Source organism: Plecotus auritus (genome assembly GCF_963455305.1).
Source record: "Plecotus auritus genome assembly, chromosome: 1".
Lineage (NCBI taxonomy): Eukaryota > Metazoa > Chordata > Mammalia > Chiroptera > Vespertilionidae > Plecotus > Plecotus auritus.
Genome location: NC_137770.1, coordinates 72648742 through 72667141, shown reverse-complemented (window position 1 = coordinate 72667141; position 18400 = coordinate 72648742). Strand labels below are relative to the sequence as shown.

Below are 18400 nucleotides of genomic sequence, written 5' to 3'. Positions count from 1 at the left end.
CTTGGTCCCCAGTGTGGGGCGTGCAGGAGGCAGCCAATCAATGATTCTTTCTCATCAATAACGTTCCTTTTTTTTTTTTTTTAAGTAGGGCTTTCTTTATTTTTATTTATTTTTATTTTTTTAAATATATTTTATTGATATTTTACAGAGAGGAAGGGGGAGGGATAGAGAGTTAGAAACATCAGTGAGAGAGAAACATCGATCAGCTGCCTCCTGCACACCTCCCACTGGGGATGTGCCCGCAACCAAGGTACGTGCCCTTGACCGGAATCGAACCTGGGACCTTTCAGTCCGCAGGCTGACAACGCTCTATCCACTGAGCCAAACCGGTTTCGGCGGGCTTTCTTTATTTTTAAATATATTTTTATTGATTTCAGAGAGGAAGGGAGAGGGAGAGGGAGACAGAAACATCAATGATGAGAGAGAATCATTGGTCGGCTGCCTCTTGAGGCTCCACTGGGGATCAAGACTGCAACCCAAGCATATGCCTTGACCGGGAATTAAACCATGATCTCCTGGTTCATAGGTCAATGCTCAACCACTGAACCACGCCAGCCAGGCTCATCATTGATGTTTCTATCTCTCTCTCCCTCTCCCTTCCTCTCTGAAATCAATAAATATATATATATATATATATATATATATATATATATATATATATATATTTAAAAAGCCTTTATTCACAGTAACTACACAATCATTTACTTCAGTCCCAGCATACCATCATTGATTGCCCTATGTATAGCACTGTGCCAGAGGCTATGGTAAAACTCAGAAAATCCAGAGAAAGGGAGACAGACCCTAGATTCCCACCCATAATGTGGGCAGCAGGGAGATGTTGAGCTCAGTCAGAAAAATGACTAAAGGTTTTGCTACAAAACCTAGTAGGTAAAGCTGTTCTAGATAACAAATTGGGAAAAATTTTCCTGTGAAGGGGTCGGGGGTTAAGTCATCATGAAAAGATGTGGAGTCTCTTTTTGGAAGAGAATTAATAGGACTAATCTTGCTTAGTAAAGAATGGTCTTTAAGAGGAATTCTTCATTCAGGAAAAGCAATGAGCATGGCTTCAAGGAATCCACGGTTCTGTGAAGGTCATTAACTCAACTACTTTGGTGAGCTGGAACTTCTAGCTTCCAAGGATGACATTTCACTGGAAGAGAGTGGCCAACTCTAGACCAGGAGCATCCCCTGAGTGATAGAGAAGGGATCTGCGCACCAGGCAGGGAGCAGCTGACCCGTGAGCACCAACAGGGACTCAGCTCTGACAGAGACTCCAAAGTAAACAAACTCAAACAAAAGGGTACCACTGCAGTCAAGCAGAGAAGCCAGGCGGCGGGAAATCATCTGTTTCTCACTCTGGCAGAAAGAAGGGCTTCCCGGACTGGCAAGGGTGGTCACGCGGGTGCAGGCACACGGCTTCCGGGATCTCTCACCGCCAGGAGAGGGAAATGATTTCCCGAGGGCTGACGACGACGGCGAAGTCCTTTGCATCGGGCTTTCCCCGTTTCTCCACCTCTATCCCCTATCCAAGTGCCTTGAGCTTGCGGGTGGGAATGCTGACCCAGACCCGAAAGGGAAGCGGGAGGCAGCCGTCCCACCCAGAGCGCCCGACCCTAAGGTGCCCGACTTCACTGGAGCGTCCTGGCGCGTCTGGACCTCCGTGGCTCGGGGTGCTGTTCTGGGGCGCAGCTACCCCGCCCCCGCCCCCGCCCCGCCCGGCCGCGAGCTGGACTCAGTGGAGCCAGCGTAGAGCAGCCTCCGGGGGCGCGGTCGAGGGCCGGGCGCCTCCGGACTCAGCCCCTCGGGGACCAGGCTGCGGGGGAGGGTCGGGGATCCCGGGGCCGCGGGACAGGTGCCCCGGAAGCGGGGCTGGGAAGCGCCGGCCGAGGCGCGTGGGGCGTGGGCTGGGGCGGCGGCGCTGGGGTTAATGTCCGCCCCGCCCCGGCGCGCTGACTCAGTTTCACCAGAAACTTGGAGGAGGAGAAGGCGGATCTCCGGCGAACCCCGCACCTGGGCGGAAGCGGCGACCGGAGCCGCGCAGGAAGTCGGGACCGGAACCTCTACCGCCCCGGCCCCACCCCACTCACCTGCGCAGGTAACCGGGGCCCGGAAACGGAGCGGGCTCGGAGCATGTTTGGCCCTTTGTTCCACGCTCGTGCGTGTGTCCGGGTACGTGACCTCCTTCGCCGTCCTTCGAGCTGCGGGTTGGCGGCCGGGTGTCCGGGGCGCTCCGAGCTCCCCAGCACTTACTCGGGCCGGACCGCCTCCCTTGAAGGCTCCCCGGGCGGGTCCGGTTCCTGGCGGATCCAGTGCCGCCACCTGTCTCCTTCTCTCTCTCAGGTCGCGAGCGCCCTCGGAGCCCAGAGGCCGGCACAGTGAAGGTGACTCCCGTGGGCAGGAGGGCGACGGCCCCTGGGGAGACGATGGCTGGCGGCCCTCGCTCCCAGGCCCGCACCTCAGCGGCCGCCCTGTGGCTCCTGTGTGCCCTCGGCCTCGCTGGCACTTACGCGGGGCCGCCGCCCACGCCCCCCGCGCAGCCCGCCGGAGCCGCCTGCCTGGACCGCTTTACCCCCGGGGTGCCCGCTTTCGTGCTCGACACCGACGCCTCGGTCAGCAACGGGGCCACCTTCCTGGGCTCGCCCTCCGTGCGCCGCGGCCGGGACTGCGTGCGCGCCTGCTGCACCACCCACGGCTGCAACCTGGCCCTGGTGGAGCTGCAGCCCGCCGGCGGGGAGGACGCCGTCGCCGCCTGCTTCCTCGTCAACTGCCTCTACGAGCAGAACTTCGTGTGCAAGTTCGCGCCCAAGGAGGGCTTCGTCAACTACCTCACGAGGGAGGTTTACCGCTCCTACCGCGAGCTGCGGACTCAGGGCTTTGGAGGTAAGACGGGGGTGCGGCGATGGATGGATCTAGGGAGACTCCGAAAAGGAGATGGTTGTGGAGTCCTGGAAGAGGCGAGCTTCAGGGAGGGGTTACTGAGAAGAGCCCCACTCTACCCCAATTCCTCCTTAGACGTAGGCAGTATACACAGTAAACAAAGGACAGGCTTGGTGAGGAAGAAGGGGTGACATCCCAAAGCCCGGACTCGCGCCTGAATTGAGGGTGTTGAGTGGGATGGCGCTCTGGGCTGTGTGTATGGGATGGAGGAGGCAGCTCCTCGGGATTCTTGGTTTCTGGCCCTGATATGCTGCTGAGTCAGGGAGTGAGCTGCCTGGAGGCCGCCTGATGACTAGCGGGCACCCCCTGGGCCAGGCATCCCCAGGCCCAGCACGCTCTGAGGCACCAAGTGCGTCTGATGGAGGAGAGAATCCTCCTCCACTGATGGCCTCGGGGTTGGTTAGCATCTCTGCACCCTGCCCCCCACCTATTGGCCTTTGGTGGTCTGGGGGAAACTGCTGACCCCAGACACTAAGAACAAGTCTAGCCTCGGGTTGACCCAAAAAGGGAAGGGGAGGGGGCATAGCAGCCAGAAGCTCTGGGGTGGGAGCGAGAAGGGTTGTGGGTGAGTCAGTTCATCAGTATGTATACCTGGTAGGGCAGGGATGTCAGCTGTCCAGGCAGGTGTGTGTGCCCGCTGTGCCAGGCAGGGCTCTCTCTCCCTGCCTTAGGATCTGGTACCAAGCCTTCTGCTCACCTTGTTTACTTCTGGGGATAAGGGCAAAGGGGGCCAGGGCTCCTCTTCTTTACTCCTGGGACTGAGCAATTAGCTGAGATCAGGGCCCCTCCAGAGACCTTCGCTCCTCATTCTCTCCACCTGCTGTTCTGGCCAGGTGGGGCTCCAGGGCAGGGATGGGTCACAGCTGATAACCTCTGTTAGCACTTTACAGCTTTCTCATTGCTGTACCTTGCGCCCTCTTACTGAGGCCTCATGACAGCCACCTCTGAAAAGGGGGCTATTAGTAGTCATCCCACTTTTCAGATTAGGAAACTGACTCCCATGATAAATAATTTGCCCATAAATGGTAGACCTGGGACTCAACCCCAGGCAGGACCTCCAAACGTCTGTGCTGTTTTTCACACAAGACCACCTTCTGAAAGAAACAGCCCAGGGGGTAACAGAGCCCGAGCCCAAGGGCTGAGTCTGGGGGTGACCTCAATTCTGGAAAGTGGAGAAGAGACTGTCCTCTCCAGCCCTTTTCTAGACTAGTCTCTCTCCAGGTTAAGGACCTACTCTTCTCCCTGTCCTTCAAGGAGCTCTCCTGGGTCTCTGGGATGGGGATTCCAGGAGGGGGCACCATCTGTGGGCCAGGACCTGAGCCTGTTCCACAAGGAAGTGGCAGAGTGTAGGTGGTGATGACTAATTGACCTGAGCTGCCGGTGCCCTTCCTGCGCTGACAGGGGCAACCTTGGGAGTCCCACTCCAGGGCCAGTGCCTGAAACTCCGGAGTCTGGTCAGAAAGCTGAGCTGGACCGGGCCACATGGTCTTGGAACCAGCCTTCCTCATCTGGAAACTTTCCCACTCCAAACTGGCCTGTTTAGCACAAGACAGGATGGAATGGGAATTTCCTTGGCACTGAGGGAGCTGGGTAGGGCTTGGACTGGGTGTGAGCTCCAGGCCATTTTCAGGGTGTTGCAGTGCTTTGGGGAGTGGGGAAAACTGTGTGGTGTCAAGGAACCCATTCTCAGCTGAGTCCAGTTAAGAGAGATTGGAGGTAAGAGCCGGATAAAGCCACTTTGTCAGGCAAGATGGGCAGGTGCTTAGGACTTCTAAACCTTTGATTCTTGTATTAGGTAGAGAAATCCTCCCCAGGATGGGTTTGTTTGTTCCCCTTTCCTTCCCTGTGGCCAGGCCAGTCCAGTCCAGATTCCTGTGGCCTCCTGAGTACCTCACTCCTTCCTCTCCTGCCTTCTCCCCCCTTTCCCTTGGAGGAGTGGCTTAGGAGGTGGAGTCTGTGTTTGCCTGGAGATGTCCTGGGGCAGGCAGCTGAAGGAAGGGCTGGCTTTATCACCACTCTGGCCCTTTGCTCTCTTGGGGGTGGGAAGGAGGGAGTGGTAGGACAGGTCATCTGTCCCTTGCTCCTGGGCACTGGGGCTTGGAGACAACCAGCTGTGTGGGGGTGGACATGGCTGATTTGGCCCAAAGTCTGACACATCACTCTGCCTGCCACTTCCACCTTGGGTGCTGGTGGGGCTAGCCTGTCTGTCTGCTATGTAGACTGCCAAGTAGTCTGTCTTCTTTCCCTTTTAGATAGCTGGTTACTGAATGAGAAATGCAAGGAGGGAGGCATGGGCTCCTCCCAGTCACTGCCCCCTTCGCTTTGTCTCTCAGAGGTCACCTCTAAAGTATCCCTGTGACTCAGACTCCAGCCAGCTGTTCTTATTTCTTTACCTTCTCTTCTTCCTTCGAACTCCCTCTTACATTGGACATGCCCTCTGTAGATCCCCTGTGGAGGGCAGTTTGGCAATATCCACAAAAAGTGTAAATGCTTATTACCCACAGCACAATTTCCCAGGAATTCTTTCTGTGGCTATATTATGCATGTGTAGCACAACTTACCAGCCAGGTGTTCACTGTAGCATTGTTTATAATAGCAAGAATGGGAAAGGTCACCGTGTCTGCCAACACATCCTATAATTGGAAACTGTGGTGATATATTAATAATAGTAATAATAAATCCCGAGGCAGCATGGCTTAGTTGTTAGTAGAGAAGGAAGGGAAGGCCCTAGCCGGCTTGGCTCAGTGGATAGTGTCAGCCTGCGGACTGAAGGGTCCCGGGTTCGATTCCTGGTCAGGGCACATGCCTGGGTTGCGGGCTTGATCCCCAGTAGGAGGCGTGCAGGAGGCAGCCGATCAATGATTCTCTTTCATCATTGATGTTTCTATCTCTCTCTCCTTCTCCCTTCCTCTCTGAAAGCAATAAAGAAATATATTTTTTAAAAAAAGAAGGAAGGGAAGGAGGGAAAACTAAAGAGGAGACTGGTGGACTGGTTAAATAAGTTGTACATTATGGTGTATTTATACGAGTATGTGCAACTAAAAAAAAACTATGTTGCATGCTTAATGAGTTCAATGTCATCTCTGTTGATAGTCACACACACACAAACTAGCAAGAGTAGATGTCTCTGTAAAGAACCTGGGGGTTTAGGAGAAGAGGGAACTTAATTCTCACTATCTTTTTGTACTTCGGAATTTTATGTCATGTACCTATATTACCTAAACTAAAAACAAAAATCCCAAAATTATAAAAGCAATCAAAAGTACACCTCTAAGCAAGTGAGTGGCCTGCAACGTGGCATTTTGGAGAAAGAATGAGCTATGGAATCAGATAGAACAGGGTTCAAATCCCAGCTCTGCCATATAGAAACTGAACAACCCTGGGCAAGTCATTTAACCTCTTTGGTGCCAATTTTCTCCTCTGGAAGGAGGGATAAGAATGCAGTTGTAGCCCAGCTGGCATGGCTCAGCGGTTGAACGTTGACTTGTGAACCAGATCATGGTTCGATTCCCGGTCAGGGCACATGCCCAAGTTGTGGGCTCAATCCCTAGGAAGGGGTGTGCAGGAGGCAGCCGATCAGTGATTCTCTCTCATCATTGATGTTTCTCCCTCTCTCTCCCTTTCCCTTCTTCTCTGAAATCAATAATAATAAAAAAAAAAATTAAAAAAAAAAAAGAATGTAGTTGTAGCAGGTTGTTTAGGAAGGTAGGTGATGTAGATCAGGGGTGAGTAAACTTTCTATAAGCTTTCAAATAGTAAATATTTTATGCTTTGTGGACCATACAGTCTCTCTTGCAATATTCAACTCTGCTGTTGTAAGGTGAAAGCAGCCATCCACAATGTGTCACCGAATAGGCGATGCTGGTTTGGATACAAGTTTGATGTACTTTTCACGTCACAAAATATTATTCTTTTGATTTTTTTCAACCATTTGAAAATGTGCTAGGTGGTGGGCTGGATTTGGTTTGCAGGCCTCGTTTGCCTACTTGTGTTGTAGCTGATGCAGGTAAAGTACCCAGCGTGGTGCTGAGTACACATCCAACAAGTGGAAGCTTTGTTAATAATTATGACTCCAGATTTGTTTCCAACCCTGGCCTCTCTGGAGCTCCCACTGTGTCCCTCCCCTCTGCATGGTCTTACCTCCCTCAAATTTAAATTCTCTGTGACTGAATACACACATTTCCTCTGTATCTTATTTCCCTTCTGCCTTACCCCTTCCTCCCCGTTTCCCAGCACCTGTCAGACACAGGCGTTCGAAGCATATGCCCAACACTGTTGCTGACATCCTCCTTTCCATTCCCTTAGCTCTCCCTTAATTTAGGCCACTCTCATTGCATCTGCCCTGACCCACTGTACTGGTCCACTTGCCAGCCTCCTTGTTCCATAGAAATAGTTCCAGACAGATGGTAAACAGGAGTCCCTGCTCCCAGGCCCTTGGCCCTTGGCCCTGCCTTAGCTCTCCTGGGCCTCCATCACGCATCTAGAAGGTCAGTGTCTGCTGCCGCCAGGGCTACTAGGACTCTGCACCCTCTCTCACAGCCAGTGTCCCCTTCCTGTACCACCAGTTGTTAAACATTCAAATGTCACTCCTGTGTCCACATGCCCTGGCCCAGTATTCAGGGCCCTTTGAGGTCTGTCCAGGCCAGCCAGTCTCCTTAATGTCACGCTACCAGCCTTGCGAATCCCCAACTCCTTGCTTTGGCCCCTCATGTTTTCTTTTTAAAAAAAACAGTTTTTGTGTTTTGTTTTTAATTGATTTCAGAGAGAGGAAGGGAGAGGGAGATAAAAACATCAATGATGAGAGAGAATCATCGATTGGTACCTCCTGCAGGCCCTCTACTGGGGATCGAGCCTGCAACCCATGACCTCCTGGCTCATAGGTCGACACACTCAACCATTGAGCCACACTATCCAAGTAAGCCCCTCATATTTTCTGTTGTCATCAACAACATAGCACATTCTTCCCCACAACCAAACAAATAGAAACAAAAATAAAAGAATCAATACATTCTTTCTCCCTTCTCCAAAAAGACTTTTCTTTTTTTTTTTTTAATGTATTTTTATTGATTTCAGAGAGGGATGGAGAAGGAGAGAGAGAGAAACATCAACAATAGAGAATCATTGATCAGCTGCCTCCCACATGCCCTCCACGGGGGATCGAGCCTGCAACTCGGGCATGTGCCCTTGACTAGAATCGAACCTGGGACCCCCTTAGTCCACAGGCCGACGCTCCATCCACTGAGCCAAACCAGCTAGGGCCAAAAAGACTTTTCTTATTCTTCTAGTCTTTCAGAGCCTCTCCCTTCTCTAAATGTCCATCCACTTCCTTGTCCTGTATACATACTTCATATGGCTTCATCTTGTTGGGTCTTTTCTCCCATATAGCTTCGTGTGGTTGGGTCTTATCTGCCTAACTGGGCTTGCAGCCCTTCAAGGACAGTACTAATTTCCTGTGGCTGCTGTAACAACGTATTACAAACTGGGTGTCTTAAAATCACAGAAATTGGTTGTCTCACAGTTCTGGAGGCCAGAAGTTCAAAATTAAGGTGTTGGCAGGGCTATGCTCCCTCTGACAACCCTAGAAGAAGGTCCATCTTTGCCTGTTCAAGTTTCTGGTGGCTCCAGGGCTTCTTTGACTTGTGGCTGCTTTGGCGGTCTCTGCCTCTGCCTTCACACAGCCCTTTCTTCCTTCACTCTATATTCTTCTATCCTGTCTTTTTTTTTTTTTTTTTTTTTTTAAGGTATACTGGAACAGGAACTGTTTTTTAAAAAAATACATTTTTATTGATTTTTAGAGAGGAAGGGAGAGGGAGAGAGAGATAGAACCACCAATGATGAGAGAAAATCATTGGTCAGCTGCCTCCTGCATGCCCCTTACTGGGGATCAAGCCCACAACCCAGCATGTGTCCCAACTGGGAATCAATCTGTGACCTCCTGGTTCATAGGTCAACGCTCAACCACTGAGCCACACCGGCCAGGCTATCCTCTCTTTTATAAAGACACTTGTCATTGGCTAATCCAGGATGATCTCACGTGGAAATGCTTAACTTGATTACTTCTGCAAAGACCCTTTTTCCAAATAAGTTCACATTCATGAGTTCAGGAGGTTAGACATGGACTCTTTGGGGGGCCACCATTCAACCCACTACAGGCAGGAATCCTGCTTTGTGCTTTGTTTCTCTCTCCAGCTCCTAACCAGAGACCAGGGGAAGCCTCAGACGCAGGCACTGTCAGGTTGAGGGAGGACATGGTTCCCTTGGGCCCTCTCATAACTGGAGGCAGGGTCTGTCTGAGGTGGCAGAGGCACCCTCTTCCTGTGGCCACTCTCCCTGGGACACTAAGACTTGTCACATTGCTGCCTGGGGACTCTGTGTGTAGGGTCTCTATCAGCAGAGGGGGTGATGGATGTTAATTCCACATTTACTTATTTGGCTTCTCAAAAATATTGTTGCTTTAACTTTTTTAAAAAAATATATTTTCATTGATTTCAGAGAGGAAGGGAGAAGGAGAGAGAGAGAGAAACATCAGTGATGAAAGAGAATCATTGATTGGCTGCCTCCCGCACACCCCCTACTGGGGATCGAGCCCGCAACCCGGGCATGTGCCCTTGACCAGAATTGAACCCAGGACCTTTCAGTCCACAGGCCAACACTCTATCCACTGAGCTAAGCCGGCTAGGTCGCTTTAACTTTCTTAAGCAGTTAGCACAAGACCTACTTAATGTAGAAGATAGGACTAAACCTCCCCTAAAAAAATTTTTTTTCTTAAATGGGATCAGATGGCAGGCACATGATGTACAGTAATTTGCTTCAGAAAGTAAGTCTTACAACATAAAAAATGTCTTTAATGTACCAAAGACATAATACATATAAATAGAGAGCAAGAAGATGGTTTAGTTGTAAGTTCCCACCTGTGCCCCATGCTGGTTGCTGAGTCCTAGGTTGGTCTAGGTGTGGCCCATATAGCTCCTCATCCCCAGGAGAGATCTGGTCCGTTCAGTGAGAGTTGACCTTACCTCACCTTCCCCCCAGGGTCCCGGATCCCCAAGATCTGGGCAGGCATAGACTTGAAGGTACAGCCCCAGGAACCCCTGCTGCTGAAGGGTGTGGAGAACACAGATTGGCACCTACTGCAGGGTGACCCGGACGTCAGGGTAGAGGTGAGACATTGGTCTGGCTCCCTGATTGCACCTCAGCTCTCCAGGGCCCCCTTTCTTTCTGGGGCCATAGGCTAAGGTGGATAAATGCTGAGGATACATTTAATAGCAGGTCCCTCTGTTCTCCCTGGGTGGTTGTGTGCTGGGAGGGCCTGGAGTAGCCAAGGGCATCAGGGGTCCCAGCCTAATGGCCACTCCTATGTATAGAGGAAAGATCCGGACCAGGTGGAGCTATGGGGACTCAAGGAAGGCACCTACCTGTTCCAGCTGACATTGGACAGCTCAGACCAGCCAGAGAGCACGGCCAACATCACAGTCACCGTTCTCTCCGCCAAGCAGACAGAAGGTGAGGGGGGTGGGTAGGCAACATCTAGAGCCACCCCCATCTGTTGATTGGCCCCTCGGCCCCCCTCACAAGCTTTCTTCCCCACAGAATATTGCCTCGTAACCAAAAAGGTGGGCCGCTGCCGTGGTTCCTTCCCCCGCTGGTACTATGACCCCAAAGAACAGATCTGCAAGAGTTTCGTTTATGGAGGTTGCTTGGGCAACAAGAACAATTACCTTCGGGAGGAAGAGTGCAAGCTAGCCTGCCGTGATGTACAAGGTGGGCCTTTGCATGGAGGCTTTGGGGCGCAGGTGACTTTCCCTCAAGGTAGGTGGTCTCTCTTCACTAGTCAGGGAGGTGGGCATGAAAGTCCCCCATTCCCAGGCCCCCCAACAGCTCATCCCTGCTGGGGCCTGGCCCTGTCTCCTCTCACTTCTTTGTTTTCTCTTTCCCAGGTTCCTCCAAGGAAAGGCACCATCCAGGTAGGCTTTGCTCCTTTCCCTATTCCCCTCACTCCTGCCAGATCTCCAGCCCATATCATGTCCATGCCCTTGACCAAGCTGCTTTTGCCCAACCCATTCCTCCCCTCATAGTAAGTGGACAGAGCACAAGCACCCCACCCCTTGCAGCCTAGCATCCTCCTATCAGGATCTGCCCAGTTTGTGTGAGGAAGGGTTCATGGGGGACAGGTGGGGAAATAGTGCAGGTGTCATGATTCTATGTTGGGGCAGAGAGGGCCAGGTAGATGATGGACCCTTGGTACTTGCTGGCCTCTGTTGGAGCACGACCTCACCCCCCTCCCGATTCCTCCCCCACTCAGTGTGCTCTGACACCTGTCCCTCCTCCGAGTTCCACTGCAGCAATGGCTGCTGCATCGACAGCTATTTGGAGTGTGATGGCACGCCCGATTGCTCCGACGCCTCTGACGAGGCCACCTGTGAAGAATGTAAGGCCTGGGAGGTGGAGGAGTGGTGGGCAGCAGGGTGGGAGGTCCTGACAATTTACCCTGCATCCCTGGGAGACCATTGTTGGGGCTGTGCCTCTGATCTTCCATTTTTGCAGACACCAGCGGCTTTGAGGAGCTTCAGAACTTCCGTTTCCCCAGTGACAAAGGTGAGGCCCCCCCCAACGTCCTCCGGGTGAGGGCAGATGCTGACACTGCCAATCTCACTCATCCTATCACCGTGCGAAAGGGCCTGCTGTGTGTGCCAGGCTGTGGGCAGAAGAGCCAGGGTGGGCTTCCAGCTCTCTTCTTTGGCTGTTTCCCAAGCATAATCAGCCTCCTTTTTTTTTTTTTTTTTTTTTTTTAATGTTTTTATTGATTTCAGAGAGGAAGGGAAAGGAAGAGAAAGAAACACCAATAATGAGAGAGAATCATTGATCAGCTGCCTCCTGTATGACCCCTACCGGGGATCAAGCCCACAACCTGGGCGTGTGCCCTGACCAGGAATTGAACTGTGACCTCCTGGTTCATAGGTTGACACTAAACCATTGACCCACACCAGCCAGGCCATAGCCAGCCTCTTAACACCTTCAGAAATGTAGCCATGCCCACAGATCACTGAGGTAGTATTTACTTAATGTTTTTATTATTCAATTACTCTATTAATTTAATGTATTAAAAAGGAAATTTTACATCACTACCATAAGTGGAAATTCACTATTACATACCAAAGCTTGAATCTGACTATTTAAGTATAATAAGACAACATTAATAAATTTTAACTGGACATGGGTGTCTGCCAAGGCTTAGGCCCTCAGCCGCTTTTGTTAAAAGGTAGACCATCAGTACTAGAGAGGAAATCAAGACCTTGACACAATCAGAAAAGCTGAAAGAAGATTGAAAAAGAAATAATTATGTGAGTCAGGGTAGTTTACTTCTGTGCCTATGATTATAGTTCATGATATGTCTTTCTTGCTTCTGATAATACTGCAAATGGGCCAGATGTTTCTGGGGGCCCTGACGCCCTCACGGAGCCACAGCCTTCCTCAGTAGGATGTGGATTGGGAGGTGGCGGGCAGCAGCTAGGTAGAGCCTGGTAGAGGGCAACCAGGAGGCCCCGTGGGCTTGCTCAGTCCCCTTTGCCTGCTCCTCACCTCCCAGGGCACTGCGTGGACCTGCCAGACACTGGCCTCTGTAAGAAGAACATCCCGCGCTGGTACTACAACCCCTTCAGCGAACGCTGCGCCCGCTTTACCTATGGCGGTTGTTATGGCAACAAGAACAACTTTGAGGAGGAGCAGCAGTGTCTTGAGTCCTGTCGTGGCATCTCCAGTGAGCAGGGCAGTGGGCGGATGGAAGATAGGGAGGGGAAAGGCTTAGCTAGAGCACTGTGCTCTGTCCCAAAGCCTGGGCTGGTCTCCTCAGAGCACCTGAAATGGGGATGGGAGAGGATGGCGGTGGGGAGACAGGTGCTGGGGATCAGCTGAGTATCAGCCCTTAGTATTGACTTGTCTCTCCCCCATCATGTTGTAGAGAAGGATGTGTTTGGTCTGCGGCGGGAAAGCCCCATTCCCAACATAGGTAAGTCCAGGTCTGCCCTATTACCAATGAGTACTATCAACTCAAAAATCAACTCCACACGATTGGTTGTGACTGCCTAAACCTGTGTTGAGAAGGATCCTGAGGTTGGCTAGAGGGACAGAGTGTCACAAGCTATAGTTGTACCTACCATAGTAGGGGAGGCAAGCACAGTCAAGAGTGTGTAGATGTTTGCTGTCGGTCCCAGGCCTTTCTCCAAGCTCTCTGCAAATAGAGCAACTTGGAGCTGAGACCTGGGGCCCCATCAGAATCTGTCCCACTGAGCTCCCAATAGAGCCATTCAGCTGCTCATGTGCTGCAGGTCCTTCCACGTCTGGCATCCATTTGACTTGGTCCTCTCGATACAGAGTGGGGGGTGGGCATCAGAATTGAGCCGGTCCCAGGAGCTCTTCATTCTGCCTGTCTTGCCCTAGGCTCCGCGGAAGTGGCCGTTGCGGTATTACTGGCCGCCTGCATCGTGGTGGTGGTAGCCATCCTGGGGTACTGCTTCTTCAAGAACCAGAGAAAGGGCTTCCACAGATACCGGCACAGCCATCGCCACCCCCAACCTCCTACCCCCGCCAGCTCCACAGTTTCCACCACAGAGGACACAGAGCACCTGGTCTATAACCACACTACCCGACCCCTCTGAGCCTGGGGCTCTCATGGGCTCTCGCCAGCTCTCACCTGACCTGGCTTCCTCCTTGCCAAGAAGGAGGCCTGGGCTGGGAAAGACTTTGGGACCAGACCCTTCCTGCCTGTTTCTCAGGCCTCTGCCTCAGAGGCTTGTCAGAGATGTCTCAGCTAAGCTCAGACCACTTGTTCCTGAGAAGGCTCCATGTCTGAAAGGAAAGAAAGCCTTGGAGCCAGGAGTCCCATAGATGGACCTGCTTACCTTGGATTTCAGAGGAAGTTGGGGACCTGTTTCCTGTTCAAAGCTGCCTGCTCCACACCGTGGTGTTGGGAAGGGGACTGGGCAGCGTCAGAAGCTGGAGACCCAACCCTGTCCTCCAGCGCTACCCCTCCCACTCTGCACAGTCCAGAGCGGGGGTAAGGACCTCCTATGAATTTTGTGCTGTACAGAGTTGTTTTTGTTTATTTAATGCCCTGGGGGTGGATGAGAGGAGTGGAAAGTGGCTATCTGGCCTCTGCTGCCTTATCCCTTCCCCCATGAGTGAGTCCCAACTTGGCCTGACCTAGCACATGGAGCCAGAGCTGCTCCAAGCTCCCTGCACTCCCCAGGCCTCTCTGGCACCACACCACCTCCACGCCCCTACTTCCCACAGGCCCCAGTGCACCCACAGTGTAATAAAGTGGTTTGTTCTGTGGGGCTTCTGCCTCTCTCTGTGGGCCAGGAGAGGGACATGGCTGCTGGGGGGAGATGTGACCGCCCAGTCCAACCGGTTCAGGCTTTGGCCACCCTGTTGAGCAGGTTTCCACCCTTCCCGAAACTGCACCAGCACCTGAGGGTGGAGAGAAGTGCCAAGTTTGACCACCAGAGGGGAGGGGTGAGAGGGCCATGGGAGGAGGGGGCCCAGGGAAGCAGCAATGCTGCTGTGTAGTATTTCCTCCTGGTTTGATGCTGGCTGCAAGCCTGCTTCGTAGCTGGGGCAAGTCTTCACTGCAGTGTGTAGTTGAAGACAGGGAGGGTGGGCAGGCAGACTGGAGCCCTGGTTCTTCACTGCCCTTTTTGTGGGGCCTAGGGATAGGGGTCCCATCTGGCCCAGGTCACCACTGTCCCCTCCCCACCCACAGAAGCCTTGGCTTCACAGGAGCAGAGTGCTCCCCAGACTCTGGACTCCAACCCAGGAGCCTTTAGTTGTACTCCAGTCGCACCCACACCCTCTCTCCCTTTGAGCCACATCTTGGTGCAAAAAACAAGGCATGCTTTTAATTCGTTTATTCTTTTGTTCAACAAATTATTGAGCCCCTATGTGCTAGGTACTGCCAATCATTAGGAATTCTGTCTTGTCAAGATAAGCACACACAAAGCACTATGTAAATGCTTTACATGTCTCAAGTTACTGTCTCAGTACACAGTCCTGTAATACTATACAGGTATTATAATTCCCATTTTACAGATGAGGAAACTGACAGCAAAATTCTCAAAGTCTTAGCTGGTACGGGGAGACTGAATTTAAATCCTAACTGGCTCCAGAGTCTAGTCTTACAAAAGGGAGACTTGGATTGTGATAAGTGCTCTACAGAAGAATAAAATGGCAATGTGAGAGGTTGGAGGCTAATTTTAAACAACTGGAGTGTGACCCAGGTGATATGCATGTCATAAGTGCACAGCTCTGAATTTCCATAGCTGCGCACACCCAGAAGGTAAACACCCAGGTCAAGAAGCAAAGAGTCCTAGCACCCCAGGACGGGTAGCTTTCCTATCTCTATTTTTTTTGTGTGCCTATTGTTGTACTCAGCCTGGACCACCTCCCCCTTTCTCATCTTTCAGCCTAAACTCAAGTTATTCCTGAAATCCTCCTGCACACATTCAGTGGGTGACACTCCCGGTTTCACACCCCTGCGTCTGCTAACAGGACCCTGAGCACAGAGCACCCCCTTTTCCTTTCCATAACTTGTCTAGCTCCTTGAGACACAAATGGCGTCTTAGTCGTCTCTGAGTCTCCCCATACTCCATGACCGTAGTAACTAGTGGTGCGATACGTGTTGGAGTAGATGGCAGAGGGTTGGGCTCCTGACCTTGTTTTGGCTCTTCTCATCTCATGGGGCACTGCATTTTTGCTTCCGAATTTGCCAGCCACTCATCCATCCTTCAAGGCTCAAAACGGACTTGCTCCTCTTTTGGTCCACCCAGCATTAATCAACTCCCATTATCCCTTGGTTTTCTAAAAGCATTTCAAGGGCTGAGGTGATTAATGTCTCCTTAAACTCTGTGTCCCAATTCTTAGAGCAGTTATCAACAGAGTAAGTGCTTAATAAATGTTTGTTGGGCCGAAGGGAACATCCTCCACTCAGGGAAGGGTAGAGATGAAGTGAGACCATGCCAGGCAAAGCACCATCCCAGTAAGGGGCACACCTGGGTCAGCCACGGCGATAAGAGGTGAGTTCGCGCAAGGGCCACTAGGGGGCGCTCTCACCGCTATTGGGCGCTGTGATCTTTGCTGCAAGGGTTTGAGCAGAGTATACAGTCCCCGGCAGGGGGGGTCAGGTATGAAGCAATGAAAATTGAGATGCCACCCCTGTTCTCCTGGAGTACAGGCAGAAGAGATACTATAACACAAAAATTTGGTTTCAAATTGCTCCTTATCTCTGTGACTTCCCCAGCTGTCCTCTGTCCATCCCCATCCAAATGACTCCTTTCTCAGAATCTCATGCCTCCATTCCTTTGCACAGGCAGTTGCCTCTACCTCAAATGCCTCTTTTCCCTGGAAACTCCTGCTTACCCTGTCCTCCAGCTCAAAAAGCCTTCCCCTCTTTCCCCAGGCAGAATTCATTGCTGCCCTCCCTCCGTTCTGTCAGGCTTACACAGCTCTGCTGAGGAGGACACACAGCCGTTTAGTAGATGTCTGACTTCATGTGGGCAGGACTCCTCAAGGCAGGGATGGGGCCTTACCTATCTCAGCATCCCCTGTGCTTGTGGATATGAGGTATCCAGCAATGGCTGCTGAAGAAAGCAGAGCTGGTCAAGCCATAGAGATTAAGAAGGTTGACTTGGGGGTGGTAAACACACAATATAATATACAGATAATGTATCGTAGAATTGTGTACCTGAAGTCTATGTAACTATTACCAATGTCACTCCCAATAAATTCAATAAATAAATAAAAAGAAAGAGGTTGAGGCTTCATGGAGTAAGATGCACAGGCCCTGGCTGGTGTGGCTCTGTTGCTTGGAACATTGTCCCATGAACCAAAAGGTGGCAGGTTAGATTCCAAGTCAGGGCTCATACCCAGGTTGCAGGTTTGATCCCAGGTCAAGGCACATGCAGGAGGCAAGCGATTGATGTTTCTCTCTCTCTAAAAAAAAAAAAAAAAGTTAAAATGCAGGCTAGAAGGGGTCAATGGGGGTAGGGGGAACATATGTAATACTTTCAACAATAAAGATTTTTAAAAAATAAGATGAGCAGGTGTGTGTGGGTGTTCCAGGCATAACAAAATCATAGCGAGCAAAGCTAGGTAGTGGAGATTATGGATCTCGATTTGTTTGGAGACCAGTAAGCTGCTCAATTTGGCTCAAGCACTGACAGGGAGGTTGGTGGGTAGAGGCCACACTGATGGGCACTTGGGGATTTGAGCAGGTGAATGGGGTGATCTAAATTCAGCTTTAAGAAATAGACAAGTCCTGGCTGGGTAGCTCAGTTGGTTAGAGCATTCTCCGATATGCCAAGGTTGCAGGTTTGATCCCCAGTCAGGGCACATACAAGAAGCAACCAATGAATGCATAAATAAGTGGAACAACAATTGATAGTTTTCTCTTTCTCTCAAATGAATAAATTAACATTTTTTTAAAGTTGAAAAATAAATTTAAAAAAAAAAGAAAAAGAAATGGGCAGGTAAGCAGGCCATATCACTAGAGGTCAAACCACAGGGAGAGGGAGGTAGCCATGCCCAGTAAATAAGACAGTAACCTATGTGAAGTACATAGTAGATGTACAGTAAAGACCAGCTGAAAGGTTGTATCTGGCAGCCTGTAATCACACTTTGACCCAAACAGTGCTTTCTTTAGTTATCAACATTTAAAGAGTCAGGAAACTTCATTTAAAAAAAATCCTGCCCTAGCCAGTTTGTCTCAGTGGATAGAGTGTTGACCTGCAGACTAAAGGGTCCCAGGTTCGATTCCAGCCAAGGGCACATGCCCGGGTTGCAGGCTCAGTTCCCCCCAGTAGGGGATGTGCAGGAGGCAGCCAATCAATGATTCTCTCCTATCATTGATGTTTCTATCTCTCTAGTTCTCTCCTTTCCTCTCTGAAATCAATAAAAATATATTTTTTTAAAAGTCCTTTTCTAGCTTCTTGTGAAAACTTGGGGGACTGGCAATTGAGAACCCATATTTCTGCAATAATGCAGATGCCAAATTCAGGTCCTCTTTTTTTTTAAATATATTTTATTGATTTTTTACAGAGAGGAAGGGAGAGGGATAGAGAGTTAGAAACATCTATCAGCTGCCTCCTGCACACCTCCCACTGGGGATGTGCCCACAACCAAGGTACATACCCTTGACCGGAATCGAACCTGGGACCTTTCAGTCCGCAGGCTGACGCTCTATCCACTGAGCAAAACCAGCTAGGGCAAATTCAGGTCCTCATGAGGTGGGCAGGTGCTAACCTGTCCACAGCCCCCTCACAGCCTGTTGTTCCCAGACATTCAACTTTGGGACTCCCATCACCTTATCCCTTATAACCCATCCTGCCTTCCCTATATTGGAGAGTTTTCACCAAAACGTATTTGTCCTAACAGTTCAAATAAACACTAACAAAACCCGGATTGTTTCTCCCAA

The 18400-nt window shown here is 51.0% G+C and overlaps 1 protein-coding gene across 3 annotated transcripts; it reads left to right on the top strand.

The window, feature by feature from the left end:
- Positions 1-1860: 1860 nt before the first annotated feature.
- SPINT1 (serine peptidase inhibitor, Kunitz type 1) lies at positions 1861-14271 on the top strand. Of its 3 annotated transcripts, none has more exons than XM_080675669.1 (11): positions 1861-2095; positions 2341-2880; positions 9970-10097; positions 10302-10440; positions 10528-10746; positions 10875-10901; positions 11240-11365; positions 11482-11532; positions 12524-12694; positions 12896-12943; positions 13375-14271. In XM_080675669.1, exons 2-11 carry the CDS (start codon positions 2424-2426, stop codon positions 13590-13592), a joined length of 1584 nt encoding a protein of 527 aa, XP_080531795.1. In that variant the 5' UTR covers positions 1861-2095; positions 2341-2423; the 3' UTR covers positions 13593-14271. The 3 variants fall into 3 exon arrangements, with proteins under 3 accessions (XP_080531795.1, XP_080531796.1, XP_080531794.1); XM_080675670.1 differs by having other exon boundaries at positions 2089-2169; positions 10528-10698; XM_080675668.1 differs by having other exon boundaries at positions 2089-2169.
- Positions 14272-18400: the final 4129 nt, after the last annotated feature.